The sequence below is a fragment of the Notamacropus eugenii genome, chromosome 5, assembly GCF_028372415.1.
Source record: "Notamacropus eugenii isolate mMacEug1 chromosome 5, mMacEug1.pri_v2, whole genome shotgun sequence".
Lineage (NCBI taxonomy): Eukaryota > Metazoa > Chordata > Mammalia > Diprotodontia > Macropodidae > Notamacropus > Notamacropus eugenii.
In genome coordinates this window covers 63376013-63392514 of record NC_092876.1, presented here as the reverse complement: position 1 = coordinate 63392514, position 16502 = coordinate 63376013, and the positions used below count along the sequence as shown (strand labels likewise).

The following is a 16502-nucleotide window of genomic DNA, read 5'->3' as shown; positions in this document are numbered from 1 at the left end:
TAAGAATGCTCATATTTTTATACTTCTAACCACCATTTATATGAGATTTTGAATACAGTCCTCAGTGAGAGTCCTCTGTGCTGTTCAAGTACTTTCCCAGTAACTATAATGCATTTGAAAGCTTTGGCTGTGAACTCCTAAGAGTTAACTCACCAGGTCCCTAGGCTTTTCTCAAGAGAGTCATTTATCCCCTACAACTGATTTTGGTAGAAGCTGGTCAGATCCCATATCCAGGGATCTTCAGGGAATGAAACAAGTTTTACTACTATCATCTGAAAGCCTCTTTCACTGAGATGGCACTGGAAACCATGTAATGATTTTAATTACATGTGTGTGGCATCCCATCCAACATTAATAATTAATGTTAGCTCATCTATTCTTCTTAGATGTCAGGGCTACTATTGCAAGGGAAACAAATCTTTTTTTAAAAATCCAATTGAAATGTTGTTGAGTCTAAAATATGTTAACAGCTTACTATAGTCGGTCTTAAAAGAAACACCTAAGTTAGCTGCTTAACCTCCAAAATAATTAGTTTGATTTTACTGTCAAAACAATAGTGTTCCTTAACAAAAGAATAAAGTCATTTCCTTACAGACAAGGTAACTGAGGCCCACAAAAGTGAAATGCCGAGGCTTAAGGTCACATTATGAGCAAGTGACTGTCAGGACTTAAATTCAGTTCTCTGAAGTCAAAAATCCAGTCTCCTTTCCATGCTACCAACTAACTTGAAAGCCTACAATGCCCAAGAGCTCTTTTAAAAGAGAGTTTATAAGAATAACCAACATTCCTCTAGAATGCTAAGACTTTTCTTAGCTGAAAATAAACTTGAAAACAAATTCTAATGCTCTTTTGAGAGCCTAGATGTCCTGTCTCTGATGACATTCCTGTTATCATAGCCCTTTTCATCATATTCTACTGGGAAAATAAATGGAAACAAAGAATATTTTAGGTTTGGAGTTTGGTCAGATGACACACATGTTACTTAAGTGCCAAAAGTCAGTCTAAGATGACTAGATTTATAATTCTCAGATGGGGAATCAAGAATAATATGTGAACTATTAGAAAACATAAAACCTTTTTTACTTAATAGAGGAGAAAAACCTAAACGAGAAATGAACCCACACTTTAAAAAGCTAAGAGACCCTGGATGTGATCTGCCACCATATAAAAAGCAGCCCCTGTGCCAGTGTAGGAATGACAGATGGCATGATCAAAAGAAGTGTGTGGTTATCCTGGCAATCTAAGGAGGCTTCCCATGCCAGAAGAAGCCAGGAATGAGAAATGAAAAGGCTTATCTCTGATGAAACAGACTAAAAATCAGTGGTATGCTGGGCCTGGGGCTACTGTGAACATAAAGATATTCAAGAAAGGGAGAGATACTTTGCAATAATAATTCAGAAGGTCTAGTAATTAAGATGCTTTTAAGGTGGAGAAAGTCTACCACTTTGAAAAGGATTTAAAAAAAAAATTTGTAACCTATCCAGAGGACATCCTAGGCTAAAGGAACCAGGCAGGACTTCATGCTATCAGGACTTAATGCAGAACTGTCTAGTTGCCAGGTTCAGGGGAGATGTGAGAGGTTAGGATTTCCTTATAACTTCCTGTATTCACTTAGCCAACCTAAGACCTAGACACTGGGATGTTAAAGGCCACAGGTGCAACAAGCTCTTGTCTTGACACTAAAAACAAGGAATGCCTTCCAGGATATTTCCCACTGAATGCTAGTCACCCTCCTCCTTCCAAGGCCACACTATAACATGTCTAGCCGGGTGCAGAACATAGCTAAAATAATTTTAGAACCATTACTGTATTCTGTATCAGCGCAGCCACCAATTATTTTGTTCTTCAGATTTGGCTTAGAAAAAAAAAACAACCCTATATCTTATTAAAAACAAAATATTTTAAACTCCTACCCTCCCTTGTATCCCCCCCCCCCCCCACTCCCACCAAACAACAAAACAATTATCAGACTAGCCCAGACAACAACAAAACTGGCTATGATGACTCTAGCAGACAGGTCAAGAGGGGTGCTTAATTGTATGTGAAATTAGTTAAATATCCTTTAAAACTCTTTTGGCACCACCCCCACCTGCAAAAAAAAAAAAATGAGATAAAAATCAGTAATGGCTATAATCTTGATTTCTCTATAAAGTGAAGATATTTATAAGGCCCTAATCCCAATGCTGTCTTTCCAACTCTCTCTGAATCAGTCCTTATACTACTGTTTATTTTCATTGTTAAGTTCATCCCCTCCATCTTTATTTTTTCTACCATTTTCAAACTTCTTGTTCTCCCACTAGTCTACCCCTTCCCTTTCACTTTATTTCTGTAAAAGCATACACAGAGACAGGAAACCAATACCAGTGCTTTATGTACACAGAGCCATAAAGACAACACATGGCAAGAACCCTAGCACCAAAAGTCAGAAATAAAAGACAAGACCTCAACAATGTCAGTCGTCAAACAATTCCATTCATTTTCTCTAAGACCAGGCACAGATTAGATTTGTTTCTGCAACTCACCAGATGGCTCTTCAGGTTCACTTTCATTCTCCTCCTCTGGAGGGGCTTGAGGAGGAGGGGGAGGAAGCTTCTTCTCCTTCTCTGCTTTGGCATTTCTTTCCTCTTCAGAATAGTACTCATCTTCAGAGAGGTTGGCCAAGCTCTCATCCATTTCTCTGTACTCTACCTATATGCAGACCACGTCAGGGAAAACAAGGTAAAACAGCACCTCAATTAATGCATTCCAATTTTAGGTACAGTAAAATAGAAACCAGGCTTCTATTAAGGAGCTATCTATTCAAAAAAGAATCTCATTAATGTATTATGCAGCCCAACATTTTGATAAATTCATTTATGTAACAGATTACATCTATTGTGTGTGCTATGGAGAAGGCTCTATGTTAGATACTATGGGAGACACAAGAATGAATGACACACTGGTTGCTTCATGTCCCATTTTGTCATCTTGTATCTCCAACATATGAGATCTGCAAACCGAGGAGGTATAAATCTGTTTGGCTTTCAAACTCCCGGGGACTGGGCTGACTTGATTGGTAAATGATCGAAATGAAATGCACAACGAAGACTTTGAAATGCCAAATCAACGAGACAAACTACAGAAAGATTTCTCAGGACAAAGAATATGGGTTAAAGTGCTTTAATTTCATGTCTTCCACTGAAGCCTCTTCTCCCTACCCCAGTCAACAAGATCTTTTTCTCTCTTCATTTCTATAACACTTACAATCTATCTATACCATATATTCTATTATTTCCTGCAATTTCCTCTATCTGCTTCTCCAACCTGATCTCTTCCATTCCCCTATATGAACCCTTTGCTCCATCCAGCTGCAAAAGAACTTTACAAAGTGATTTAGGAAGCAATTTCATATCTATTATCATATTTGATCCTCACAACAGCTCTACAGATGTGGTAGACAGGAAAAATAGATGACTCACACTCACTGAATACAGCATTCCTCATATCTTTGGTCACTTAGTCATTCTGCATTAATACTAACTTGTAATTGCTACTTTTTTCTATATGATGTCCCTATCCTGTACATACTGGCAAATATACATACATGTGTACACATATATAAAATCTTGCTTCCCAAAATAGTTAGATTTTAACTCTCTTGAAGGCAGTGACCACCTCTTACATGTCCCTTATGCTAGCACCTAAAAAATACTATCTTTCACATAGGATAAGCACTAAAGTCTGTGACACAACTATGTTTTGCTATTTTCTAATGTGTGCTGCATTTTTCTTTATAAATTATAACTCTCTAGGGGAAGTACCACATTTCTACTTGCACAGCACCCATACCTCCCAATTCCCTAGTAAGTATTCTTGGATAACAGAAGCTCCTATTTCCATGGCACTTTAAGAAACGTAATAGCACTTTCTTTCAGACAGCCTCACAGTAAAGAACAGGTTTGCCATATTATGCCTATTTTACAAATGAGGCAACCAAGGCTGAGTGTCTTGCCCAGGCTCACAAAGTTAGTTAAATATAAGAGGAGGGATGAGAAGCCAAGTCTCTTATGACAAAGTCCAGGGTTGTGTGACCCCAAATAAGTCACAACCTTTTTGGATAATCATTTTCTTACCATATAATGTGGTCTGTATTTCTACTATTTCACATGGGATTGTGATCAATTATGTTTTATAATCGGCAGGGGCAAAGGCTAGTCTTATCTCCTTGGTAGTTACCCACAGCCTATATGCTTTGCTCATGGCAGAGTCATTAATAATAGTTCATATTTATATTACATTTAGTTTTTACAAATCCTCCTTGAGGGAGTTAGTGTAAGTACTCTCTCCATTCCATAAAGGTCCAGTGAAGTGAAGTGGCAGGAGAAAGGTCCAGGTCTCTGAAATCAACGGACAAGATCCTTCCAATTTGCCAATAAGTTTGGAGAGGTGCACTGAGTGCTGACAGTTTTCAAATACAACCAGGGACTGGGAAATGGGGTAGCAACAAATCCAAATCATTCTAGGCTAGTTTTCCTGCTCTGCCACTGGCAGGACCAAAGACTTTCTTTAGTATTTTAAAAGATCTGTTTATTTTGTCCCTGTAGACATAAGTCTCCATGACATTGATCACTTACACTCCACATCTCAGTAAACTGCTTCATGACAAAAACTTAATTACTTGAAGGCCAACTCTGGTGACAAGTAGAGAAATACAACCCTGACAAATGTGAATTCATTCCATCTCTACTTTTATTGCAGTTTCTATCAAAGTCCTGCTTTTAATTCAACAAACATTAAGGGCCTACAATATACCTGGCATGAGAAAGCTAAGGGTGAACAACTATCATGGTACTTACTTACAATCTAGGTTTCCAATTACTTGACCTCCTTTAAAGACAAAAGCCTTCTAAATGGTCTAGTAGGAATATGGGAGCTCTCAGAGAAAGCCTTTTACCTTTCCCCGTCCTTCCAAGTCACTGAGGTACTGCCACTCCCCCCAAACATCCTCATCACAAGAACCAGACTACCTCAGGGAGTGTGGTGAGGGTATATGTGGAGGTTAGGGAGAGTCTTCTGTTTCCAAGCTAGTTAGGTAGGTCAGCATGCTATCTGGGCTGTGAAAGGCACTGCAGTGCTTGGAGGATGCTTTCCTGGGTCTCTAAGCAGAAGGGAAAAGAGACTCAGAACAGGCCTCTGAGCAGAAGGTATTTGCACTCAGGGCACTAGAGTGGGGATGTAGCAGACAGGAATGTGGTTGGGGGAACAGTCTTAGATCTCTAAGGAGCGGTAGGGCTGGGAGGTTTGAGAGTACTTGAGTCCTTATTCTGGGCAAGATGAAAGCTATCTTGGATCTCTACAGGGGATTGATCAGCATAGCCCCTAAACAATTTGATATAATCCCCAATTAACTGGGGATTACACAGCCAGGCATTTGGAACCTCGAGTAGAACATAGGGAATTTAAGATGACTGTAAGGGAGATTCAGGGAGGTAAGACTCGCATTAGAAGAGCAGCCCCTCCTCATGGTACGATACAACATGATAAATATTTACTAAGCTAGATAGTTAAGTGCCAGGCACTGAGCTAAGTGCAGGAGGTACAAATTTAAAAAGTCCCTGCCCTCAAGGAGATTACAATCTAATGGGAAAAGACAATATGATATGCAGTCAAATCAAGCAGAGCATAAAAGACACTTCACAGTTTACGGAAAATGGAAACAGCACATCTCCATCTCAGAGGGTAATTCATGGACAATGTTTGAGAAACCCAAATACCTTGCTGGAGGAGAGGAAAGAATCAGGAATTCCCTAGATTTTTAGGTAGAGGAAGGAAGAATTTCTGAGCAGTAGCAACTCAAACTTGAGAGTTCCAAAGTTCAATAGTTTGGGGATGGGACCTCCTAGGAAAAAAGAATTTCCTCATTCATTGAACAAGTATTTACCAAGTACATATTACTACTATATACAAGGTACTAGCTAGGTGCTGAGACACAAATCCATCCACAAAAATGTATTCATCACTTACTAACTGCCAGGCACTGCTAAGTGCTGGGGGTACAAAGAAAGGAAAACAATGCCCTATCCTCAAAGACCACAGGTTAACAGGAGATAAGTAAATAACCATGAGATACAACACACATAAGAAGAGATTGGATGGAAAGTCATCTAGAGGGCGAGGCCTTTAGAGGCAATGGATCTGGAAAGGAATCCAGGATTAGCTAGAAGGTACAGCTGAGTAGGGAGAGTATTTCAGACACGGTGGAAAGCAAGATCAAAGTCAGGGAGTCAGGAGATAGTGCATCCTATTGCAGGGGCAGCAAGACAGGCAGATTGTGAAAGGCTTTAAATGTCAGAGGACTTTACAATGAATTTTAGAAGTAACAGGGTTACAGTGATGAACAGTTCCTTCTCTCAAGGTACTTGTAAATTAATGAGGGAAAGGGTAAGACAACATGTACAAAGATCATACAGAGTAATTTCAGGCCAGAATATGAACAACTAGGGGATCAAGAAAAGTTTGGTTTTAGGGGGGAGCTGCAGATTCTGAGAGGCTCAAAATGTAGGTTCAGCCTTTGTGAAAGCATGGAAGTATGACAGAATGTCACGGATGGAGAACATCAAGGAATAGACAAAGCTGAGAAGAAAAAAGGGAAAGACTAGAGAGGAAGGGGGTACAAGACTGCATGTGGCTTTGGAGACAAAGGAGTATGTATTTCATGGACATCCTTTCCCCGGTCTGTCTCTTTCTTTCTATTTGAGACAGAGAAGGTGCTTCTCCTGCTGCAGGCCAGCCTATCTGCCTTGGTCTCCAGCCTATACGCTTTCACTTTCTTCAGGAAATTGCAACCTTAATCATCAACCCTGCGTTCTCTAATCTTCAACCTCTCCTTTCTTTCCATATTGTCTTCAAACATACCCAAGTCTCCTTCACCCCTTTAAAAACACTTTACTAAGGGATGCCCATCAAATGGGGAATGGATAAACAAATTATAGTATACAAATGTTATAGAATGCTATTGTGCCTTAAGAAATGACTGAAGGGACACTTTCGGAGAAACCTAAGAAGTCCTGTATGAAATGAGCAGAACAAGAACAATTTATAGATTAATAACAACCCTGTAAAGAGAAATAACTCTGAAAGACTTGCTAATTTTGATCCCAGCACAATGGAGAGACCACCAGGCCTGGAGTCATGAAGACCTGAGTTCAAATCTGACCTCAGACACTTATTAGCTATGTGACGCTGAGTAAATCACTTCCCCGTTTGCCTCAGTTTCCTTATCTGTCAAATGAGCTGGAGAAAGAAATGGCAAACCAGTCTATATCTTGGCCAAGAAAAACCCAAATGGAGTCTCAAAGAGTTGAACACAACTAAACAACTAAAATTTTGACCAATACAATGACCCACAACAATTTCAGAGGATGATGAAGCTACTCACCTCCTGAAACGGAATGTTGTACTCAAGATACAGAATAAGACATATTTTTGGCTACAGTCAATCTGGAAATGTGTAGTGCTTGAGTATACACATTTGTTATAAGGGTTTTGTTTTTCTTTTTTCCCAATGAAAGAGGATGGAGGTTGGAGGGATAAAAAATGTGCAATAATTGAAAACAATTAAAACTACAACTACATATTACCATCCTCTCAACCAATCTTTCCTCTCAGTCAAACCCCTGGAAAAAGCTAACCACACTCAGCTGCCTCCACGTCTATTCCTCTTACTCTTCAGCTCTGACTTCACCACTCCAAGGACCCTCCCCTCTCCAAAGTCACCAATGATCCTGCAATTGACAGATGTGATGGCCTTGTTTTCAGTCCTCATCCTTCTCCCCCTCTTTGCTGTAGTTGACAATGCTGACCACCTTTTCTCCTCCTGTAGCAGCTTTCCTCTCTGGCCTTCCATGACAGCGCGCTCTCGCGCGCTCTCTCTATGTCTCTCTCTCTCTCCTGGTTTTCTGTTTATCTAAGTTGTCTAACAAGTCTCCTACTTGCCAATCTCCTTTGCTGGTTCGTCATTCACATCGTGCCTCCTAACTGCTGGTGTTCCATAAGTTTCTGTCCTAGGCACCCAAATCTTCTCTCCCTAACCTTGTTCTCATGGTGATCTCATCAGCTCCAATGGCTTTAATTACTTATGCCTATTATGCAGGTAACTCACAGATTCATATACCTTGCTCTAGTCTCTTCCCTAAGCTTTAATACCACATCATCAATCTGCCTGTTGGACATTTCAAACAACATGTCTATGAGATGTCCCAAACTCAGTGTGCCCCAGAGAATTCATTCATCATCCCCCTCCCTCCCTTACAAATCTAGTCAATGGCCAACTCTTGTCTTTTCTACATCCACAACCTCTCTCATTAGAACCGCTTCTCTGTTTCCATAGCTACCACCTTAGTTCAGTCCCTCATCCCACCCTGCCTCAAGCTTCTGTCCACTTCAGTCCTTTCTCCACACCTGACAAAGTGACAGTCCCAGCTCTGATTACAATGCTCTCCAGTCTCCATGATAAAACAGAACCTCTCCTCTCAACCTGTTTCCAGTCTCAGTCCACCCCACTGGACACACTGTCTTCCACTTGCTTTGTGCCTCTGCACTGACCATCTTCCATGGCTGTGGAGCAGGCCCTCCTCCCCTCCTCCTAGTCACAGCTCAAGCATCCCCTTCTAAAAGAAGTCTTTTGTGCTAGCCAACACTGTTACCCTCTCTCTCCAAATGCCTTGTATCTAACGACTTTATAGTCATTCTCAATCCACACCCATTATATTCACCCCACACCCATCATATTCACCCTCCCCATCACCCCTTTAAAATCTAAGCGCCTTACATTGGTGTTTGTAGCACATGGCTTTAACCCACAGATGTTTAATAAATACTTTTTGATTCATGCATTGGTTTGTTCTAGGGACAAGAGGGTTTTCATACTGGAAAGCAACAGGCATGATTCTGGGGTATCACCCTGGGTCTGTATGCAAGTGGTCTGGTTTGAGGGGAGTCACCTTCAATCTCTATACTGGGAGGTAGTAAGGGACTCTCTACCGGGTAACAATGATATGAATTGGGGGGAGTCTCCATGCTGGGGTAGGGTCTCTTTGGGGAGGGTCAGTGAGGTACCTCCAAGGTGGAGTGGGGGGAAGGAGGGAATCTCCCTGGATTTCCGTGTGGGCAGGGGAAGGTCACTTCGGGGAGAGTCGGTGAAATGAGTCTCCCTGGATCTCCAGGAAGGAAGGGGGATCTCCATGGGGGGGAGGAGGTCTCCCGTGGATTGGGGGGGGGTCTCCATGGATTTCCATGGGGGGAGGAGGTCTCCCGTGGATTGAGGAGATCTCCATGGGGGGGAGGAGGTCTCCCGTGGATTGGGGGGGGTCTCCATGGATTTCCATGGGGGGAGGAGGTCTCCCGTGGATTGAGGGGGTCTCCACGGATTTCCATGGGGGAGGGGAAGGTCTCCCTGGGTCTCCACGCCGGGGGAGGGTCTCCACGCCGGGGGAGGGTCTCCACGGGGAGAGCCGATATGGGGGGCTTCCTGATGGAGCCTCGGAGGTCTCCTTGCCCAGGGGCGCCGGCGGCCTCACTCACCTTGGCCCGCTTGCGGCGGCTGGTCCGGCGGCCCTCGGGGGTCTCGGCGATGCCCGTCTCCATGGGCGCCCCGGCAGGGCCCGGCGCTCCGGCGGGGCCGGGCTGCGGCGCTCCGGCCGGGCCCGTGGGCTCCGCCAGGCCCCCGGGGGGCGAGGCCCGCAGCGGCTCCTTCTTGCGGGGCGTGCGCTCCGCGCCGGGCCCTGACCCGCTGCCAGCTCCGGCCCCGGGCCCAGGCCCCGCCTCGGCCGAGCCCGCCAGGCCGGCGGCCGGGGGCGCCGCGGTCACCGCCGCCGCCGGCACGGCCGCCGCCGCCTCGGCGCCGTTCTCCGCGCCGCCCGCAGCCCCCGAGCCCGCGTCGGCCCCCGAGGCTGCCGCCGCCGCCGCCGCCGCTGCCGCCGCCGCCGCCGCCGCCGCCGCCGCCGCCGCGGCCGCCTTCTTCCCGGTCAGCATAGCCAGCTGCCTCACGGACCTCCCGAGCCCGAACCCGCTCACGGGAGCGCGCCCGCTCCCCGCGGCCACTGCCAAACGCCGCCGCAGCCCGGGGCCTGCCCGCGCGCTCCCGACCAGCGCCGGACAAAGCGTCCCACACCTGGCGGCGGCGGCGCCGCGCACGCTCCAACGCGCCGGCCCAGAGAGTCGTGGCGTGGCGGGCTAGAGCGGCGGCGCCCGGTGGAGAGCGCGCTTACGGCCCAGCGCCGGGGAGCCGCCCTAGAGCGTCCCCTGGCGGTCAGAGTACTCCGGCGCCGCCGAGCCCGTAGCTTCCAGCCTTGGTTACATGGATTCTGAAACTGGCAGCGTTAGGGAAACTCGCCCACGTGGAGCGGGGCCTGCCTGACGCCTTGAGGCTCATGCCAGACTCGGCGTCTTGGATCCTGAGGGTGGGATTCCAGGACTATCCTGATTACTGGAAGGGGGTCCACGGCACAGATTCATTTACAGAATCCCAGCGCTCCAGAACCTGTACTGAATAGGAAAGCCCCCTCCCCACATACCTGGCATGCTGTCTCCTCCGGCCACCGCCTGGAGACCTCCAATGAATGGGAAATCTGCCACCTCGCGATTCAACAGATTATTTATTTAGCGGCTCTTCCTCTGTCTTTGCTACATAAGCCCCTATAGCCAACAAATAACAGATCCAGGTCGGTCCCTTAAGGGAGCTTACACCCAGGACTTTGATGGGAAGACCTGGGCGCACAATTAGAGAATCACACCGGGATGATGGGATCAAATCTGGAAGAGCAAATAATAAAGGGAGGGCCAAGGAAGGGACAGGGTACTGTGGCTTCGAGGAGGGAAGGCGCCTAGAAAGCAGAGCGGGGACCGGGCAATGGTCCATAGCATGAGCACGTAGAATGTCCGCTGCGAGGAACGAACTCCGAACACCGAGTGATGGAGACGGAATGTCAGAACTGGAAGACGACTGACAAAGCGTATCGGAACACAGAAGGTCACACTGGATGTTGTAATACAAACATTCCGGTACGCAGAATGTTAGGGTATCAGAGCCAGAAGACCACCTAGAAGCAGGGGTGTCCCCCCTCCAGCCGTCCTTTGGGTCTGCACAGAGATTTCAATTCATGAATTTAAATGGGAAAAAATTCATTTTAATTTTCACTAATCTTTAACTGAATGTGTATTTCCTTCAGTTATGTAAAAACATTATTCTAGAAAGGATCCATGGACTTCCATCGACCTGGGACCCAGGATGCGCAAGAAAAGTTAGTGACCCCCGTCTGTTTCTGATTAACTTTCTACGTTCTCATCTTGGAGTTCTCAGCCGTCTTTGTATCATGGACCTCTTTGTTAATCTGATGAAGTCTATGGATCCTCTTTTCAGAATAATATTTTTAAATAATTCAAGGGAATTTCAATGAGAGGTTACTGAACCTTTAAGTCATCCTATTTAGCTAGAACTTTTTTATGTCTTGGGGTTTTATTTATAGTAGGAAGCCTGAATCCAACCAGTTATATAAGACATAACAGAATAGAATGTTCACACAAATATTGGGTCTTCAGAGAAGTGATAAAGATCTTTGGATTCTGGATTGGAAGCTGCAAGAAATAATTTACTTCATCCCTTTTAGAGGGGAAGAAACCAAGAGCCTAAGACGAGATTTATAAGACATCAACTTCTGAATTCCCACAGAGGTAATAGGTAGCCAAAGTAGATTTTGAATTGAGGGTCTCCGATGCCAAAGGCAACACTGTTCTCTAAATCACTAGTAACCAAAGAGAAAGTCATATAAAATGGAGGAACCAGAAAGAAGGAGTAACTGATCTTCTCACTGCTACATAGCAACGTTACAATAATTCGCACCATTGCTAAATATTGTATATTTGTTTAAAAGTAGAAAAGCTGATCAATGGAACAGATTAGAAGCAAGTAGTCTACATTTAGTAAAGGAGTAACATTTAAAAAAATAAATTCTATTAGGTTTTTAAACCTTGAGTCACATCTTTCTCTGCACCAAGACAGGCATTGTTGTTTAATCAATTAGTCACCTCTGACTCTTTTGGGGTTTTTGGCAAAGATATAGAGTGGTTTGCCATTTTCTTCTCCAACTCACTTTACAGATGAGGAAACTGAGGCAAACAGGATCAAGCTACTCACTCAGGATCACACAGCTAGGAAGTATCTGAAGCTAGATTGAAAGGCACTCTACTAAATACTGAGAATACAAATTAGTAAATGAGTTTCTAAGTGCTAAGAATTCAAATACAAGCAAAAAAAAGACAATTCCCTCAAAAAACTTAGATTCTAATGGGGAAGACAATACATAAAGGAAGCTAAAAAAAAAAGGAGGGGAATTTGGGAAGAAGAAAAGATGATGGAAAAGTCTGGAAGAATGCAGCCTGTTAAGAGAAAAAGAGATGGCTGGTCTGGGTGCCCTACAGTGGAATGAACATAGCACTATAATGTTGGATGAATTCAAGGAAGTCAATTCCTGAGGCTTACTCCAAGGACTTGCTGGGGGAAAAAATTAGAAAATTGAGAGAAATTAGGTTTAGACCAATATGTTACATCATATACCACAATAAGTTCCTAATGGATACATGATCTAGATATAAAATGTCATATCATAAACAAATCAGAGATTAGAAGGAGATATCTTTCAAAGCCATGGAAAGAATTCCTGACTAAACAAGGAAGAGATAAAATGGGCAATACTGACTCATAAAATTTTTGAATAATATTTTATTTTTCCAATTACACAGAAAGACAATTTTTTAACATTAATTTTAAAAAATTGGGGGTTCCACTAATTCATTGTTGGTGGAGCCGCGAGCACATCCAACCATTCTGGAGAGCAATTTGGAACTATGCCCAAAGGGCTACAAAAATGTGCATACCCTTTGACCCAGCAATATCGCTACTAGGACTATATCCCTAAGAGATCATAAAAATGGGAAAGGGTCCCACATGTACAAAAATATTTATAGCAGCACTCTATGTAGCTGCCAAAAACTGGAAGTCAAGGGGATGTCCATCAATTGGGGAATGGCTGAATAAATTATGGTATATGAATGTAATGGAGTATTATTGTGCCATAAGAAATGATGAACAAGAAGACTTCAGAGAGGCCTGGAAGGACTTATATGACCTGATGCTGAGTGAAAGGAGCAGAACCAGGAGAACTTTATGCACAGCAACAACCACAGTGTGTGAGAGTTTTTTCTGGTAGACTTAGATTTGTGTAATAACACAAGAACTTCTTACCAAAAAAAAAAAAATCCCAATGGAGGATCTCAAGGCAAAATGCCTGCCACACTCAGAGAGAGAAATATGGAAGTCACTCACATATTGTAGCAGATCATGTTTGTGTATGTGTATGTGTTTGTGTATCATGTTCTGATTTGTTATACGATTTCTTTCATTTATCTTAGTCTGACTACATAGCATGACTATAGTGAAAATATACTCAATAGGAAAGTATATGTAGAATCTATACAGAATTGTATGCAGTCGTGGGGAGGGAGGGGGGGAGTGGGGGGTAGGTGGGGGGGATAAAATCACAATTGTATGGCAGTGATTGTTAAACATTACAAAATAAAAAAAAAAAATTGGGGGTTCCAAATTTTCTCCCTTCCTGTCTCACCACTCCTTTCCTAAGACAGTAAGTAATGTGATATTGGTTATACATGCACAATCGTGTAAAAGATTTTTCCACATTAGTCATGTTGTGAAAGAAGAAACAGACCAAAAGGAAAAAAAAACATGAAAAATAAAATGAAAGAGTACACTGACTCTGTCAGTTCTTCCTCTTGGTGTAGACAGCATTTTTCATCTTGATTGGCCCATAAAGTTGAAAAGGTTTTGCAGAAACAAAATCAATGTGGTTTAACTTAGAAAAGAAAGTCCACTGGGGTTGGGGAAGGAATAGGAAACCTTTGCAGCAGATTCATTCTCTAATAAACATTTGAAGATATATAGGGAATAGAAACAAATCTATAAGCGCAAAATCCATTCCCCAATAGATAAATGATCAAAGAATATCCATGCTACCAGTAATTTTTAAATTTAAAAAAATGCTCCAAATTATTAATAATAAGAGAGATAGGCATTAAAACCACTCTGAGGTTATATCTCCTATCCCTCAGACTGGCAAAGATGACAAGAAAGAACAAACAAAATTGTTGGTGTGGTTTTGGGAGGATGTGTACCTATCTGCCATTGGTAGGAAATCTTCTGGGAATTGGTCCAACCATTTTGCTGTAGTTTCTTTTTCTTTTATTCTTTTTATTATGGACATCACAAAATTAGCAATCACAAACATTTCTACATGCAAAGAACAGAAAAAGAGAATTGTATATGAAACTGTATTTAATATGTCTAACTTAATTTTTTGTTTTTTTTCAAGTATATAATACATTTAATATATTAGTAGCAACACTACCCTGTTTATCTGTGCTCCCTTCTGAGTGGACTTCTTCCACTCGTGTGTGTGTGTGTGTGTGTGGTGTGTGTGTGTGTGTGTGTGTGTGTGTGTGTGTGTGTTTATGTTTCACTAAGATTCTTTTTGGGTGGATGGCTAGGATCACTATCCCAAGCTTACCCCTCTTCCCCATAAGCTTCTTCCTTCCCCCCAGTAAAAATCCTCCCCAAAAACGAATAAGTATAGTCAAGCAAAACAAACTGACATACTGACTATTTCTGAAAATAAATGCATCATTTTGAGTCATTCTTTCTTTACCAATTGATGGGCAGCACATTCCATAATCAATCTTCTGTAGTAGTAACTGGTCCTTGCATTGACCAGCATTCTTAAGTCTTTCAAAGTTGTTTTTCTTGACAATATTTGATTCTTTGTACAAATGGTTCTCCTGAGTTTGCTCACTTTACTCTGCATCAGTTCATATAAGTCTTCCTATGTTTCTCTAACTCCTACTTGGAATTTCTTACAGCACAATAATATTTTATTATATTCATATTCAATGATAATTTGTTTAGGCATTCCTCAATTGATGGGAACCCAATTTGTTTGGATTTCTTTGCCATGACAACAACAAACAATATTGCTACTAATATTTTTTTACAGATCTATTTGGAATATGTACCTAAGAGTGGTATCACTATGTTAAACTGTATGTAGTTTAGTGATTGGGGGGTATGGTCAGGGGTGTGTAGTAGAGTCAGCTCTGATCAGTCTGTAAGAGCAGTTATCACATTTTCAGTATGAGCATTCATCCCTCTGCAATGCAACGTTATAAATCAGGGATAAATTTATTGCTTTGTTGATTGTCTAGATTTAAGAAAGTGTTAATAAGAAAAATCAAACTTAAAAGAAATGTATATGCATACATTTCTCATTCATCCTGTCAAACATTTACCAGCGTACTCCTGCACTGATCTAGAAACAGGGATTAACACACAATAGAAGTACCATAGAAGGCTCAGGTAATGGCATCCTCACCAGACTGGAGGTCTGGTGTCTGTAAAGTACTACTACTACTACTGCTACTACTACTACTACTACTATTACTACTACCACTACTACTACCACCACTACTACTACTACTACTACTGCTACTACTACTACTACTACTATTACTACTACCACTACTACTACTACTACTACTACTGCTACTACTACTGCTGCTATTACATAATAGTAATGATAATTGGCATCTATATAGTACATCAAACTTTGCAAAGTGTTTTATATCCATTATCTTGTTGGAGCCTCATAACATCTCTAGGTATAGATCTGAATTACCTTTCAGAATGATTGGTCCTTTTTTTTTGTCTCATCAAAGTAAGCTAAGCTTTCCCATGCTTCAGTGTATACATTCTTTCTTTCCAACACAGTAATGTTCATCTACCACCATCAAAACAGAGTGTTTTGACCAAATGAGAGATAGAGAGCATTATACGATACAAAAATGGATAATTTTGATGATATCAAATTTAAAAGGTTTTACACAGACAAAACCAAAGTAGCCAAGATTAGAAGGAAAGCAGGAAACTGGGGGAAGATACATTAAGTATCTTTGATAAAGCCTATTTTCTCAAATATGTAAAGAAGTAAGTTAAATTCATAAAAAATATGCATCATTCCCCAATTGGTAAATGGTGAAAAGATACGAACAGGCAGTTTTCAGAAGAAGAAATTAAAGCTATCTATAGTCCTATTTTTTCATATGCTTTCTATGTTCTAATTCACTATTGATTAGAGAAATGCAAATTAAAACAACTCTGCTCTACCACACTGAACCTATCAGTTTGGCTAATATGAGAGAAAAGAAAAAATAACATGCTGGAGGAGATATGGAAAAACTGGGACACTAATCCACTGTTGGTGGAGTTGTGAACTGATCCAGCTATTCTAGAGAGCCATTTGGAACTATGCCCAAAGAGCTATAAAATTGTGCATTCCTTTTGACCCAGCAGTACCACTAGGTCTGTGCTCCAAAGAGATCAAAGGAAAAGGAAAAGAACTTTT

General features: G+C 42.2%; 1 protein-coding gene across 2 annotated transcripts in view; it reads right to left on the bottom strand.

Annotated features, from left to right (window-relative positions):
• KDM1A (lysine demethylase 1A) overlaps positions 1 to 10140 on the bottom strand; it is a 79989-nt gene extending 69849 nt beyond the window's left edge. For both annotated transcript variants that reach the window (XM_072609242.1, XM_072609243.1), the window contains exons 1-2: positions 9562 to 10140; positions 2523 to 2688 (exon numbers count right to left, since the gene is read on the bottom strand). In XM_072609242.1, the coding sequence (XP_072465343.1) occupies positions 2523 to 2688; positions 9562 to 10011 (616 nt within the window). In that variant the 5' untranslated portion in view covers positions 10012 to 10140. The remainder of the gene's footprint in view (positions 1 to 2522; positions 2689 to 9561) is intronic.
• Positions 10141 to 16502: the final 6362 nt, after the last annotated feature.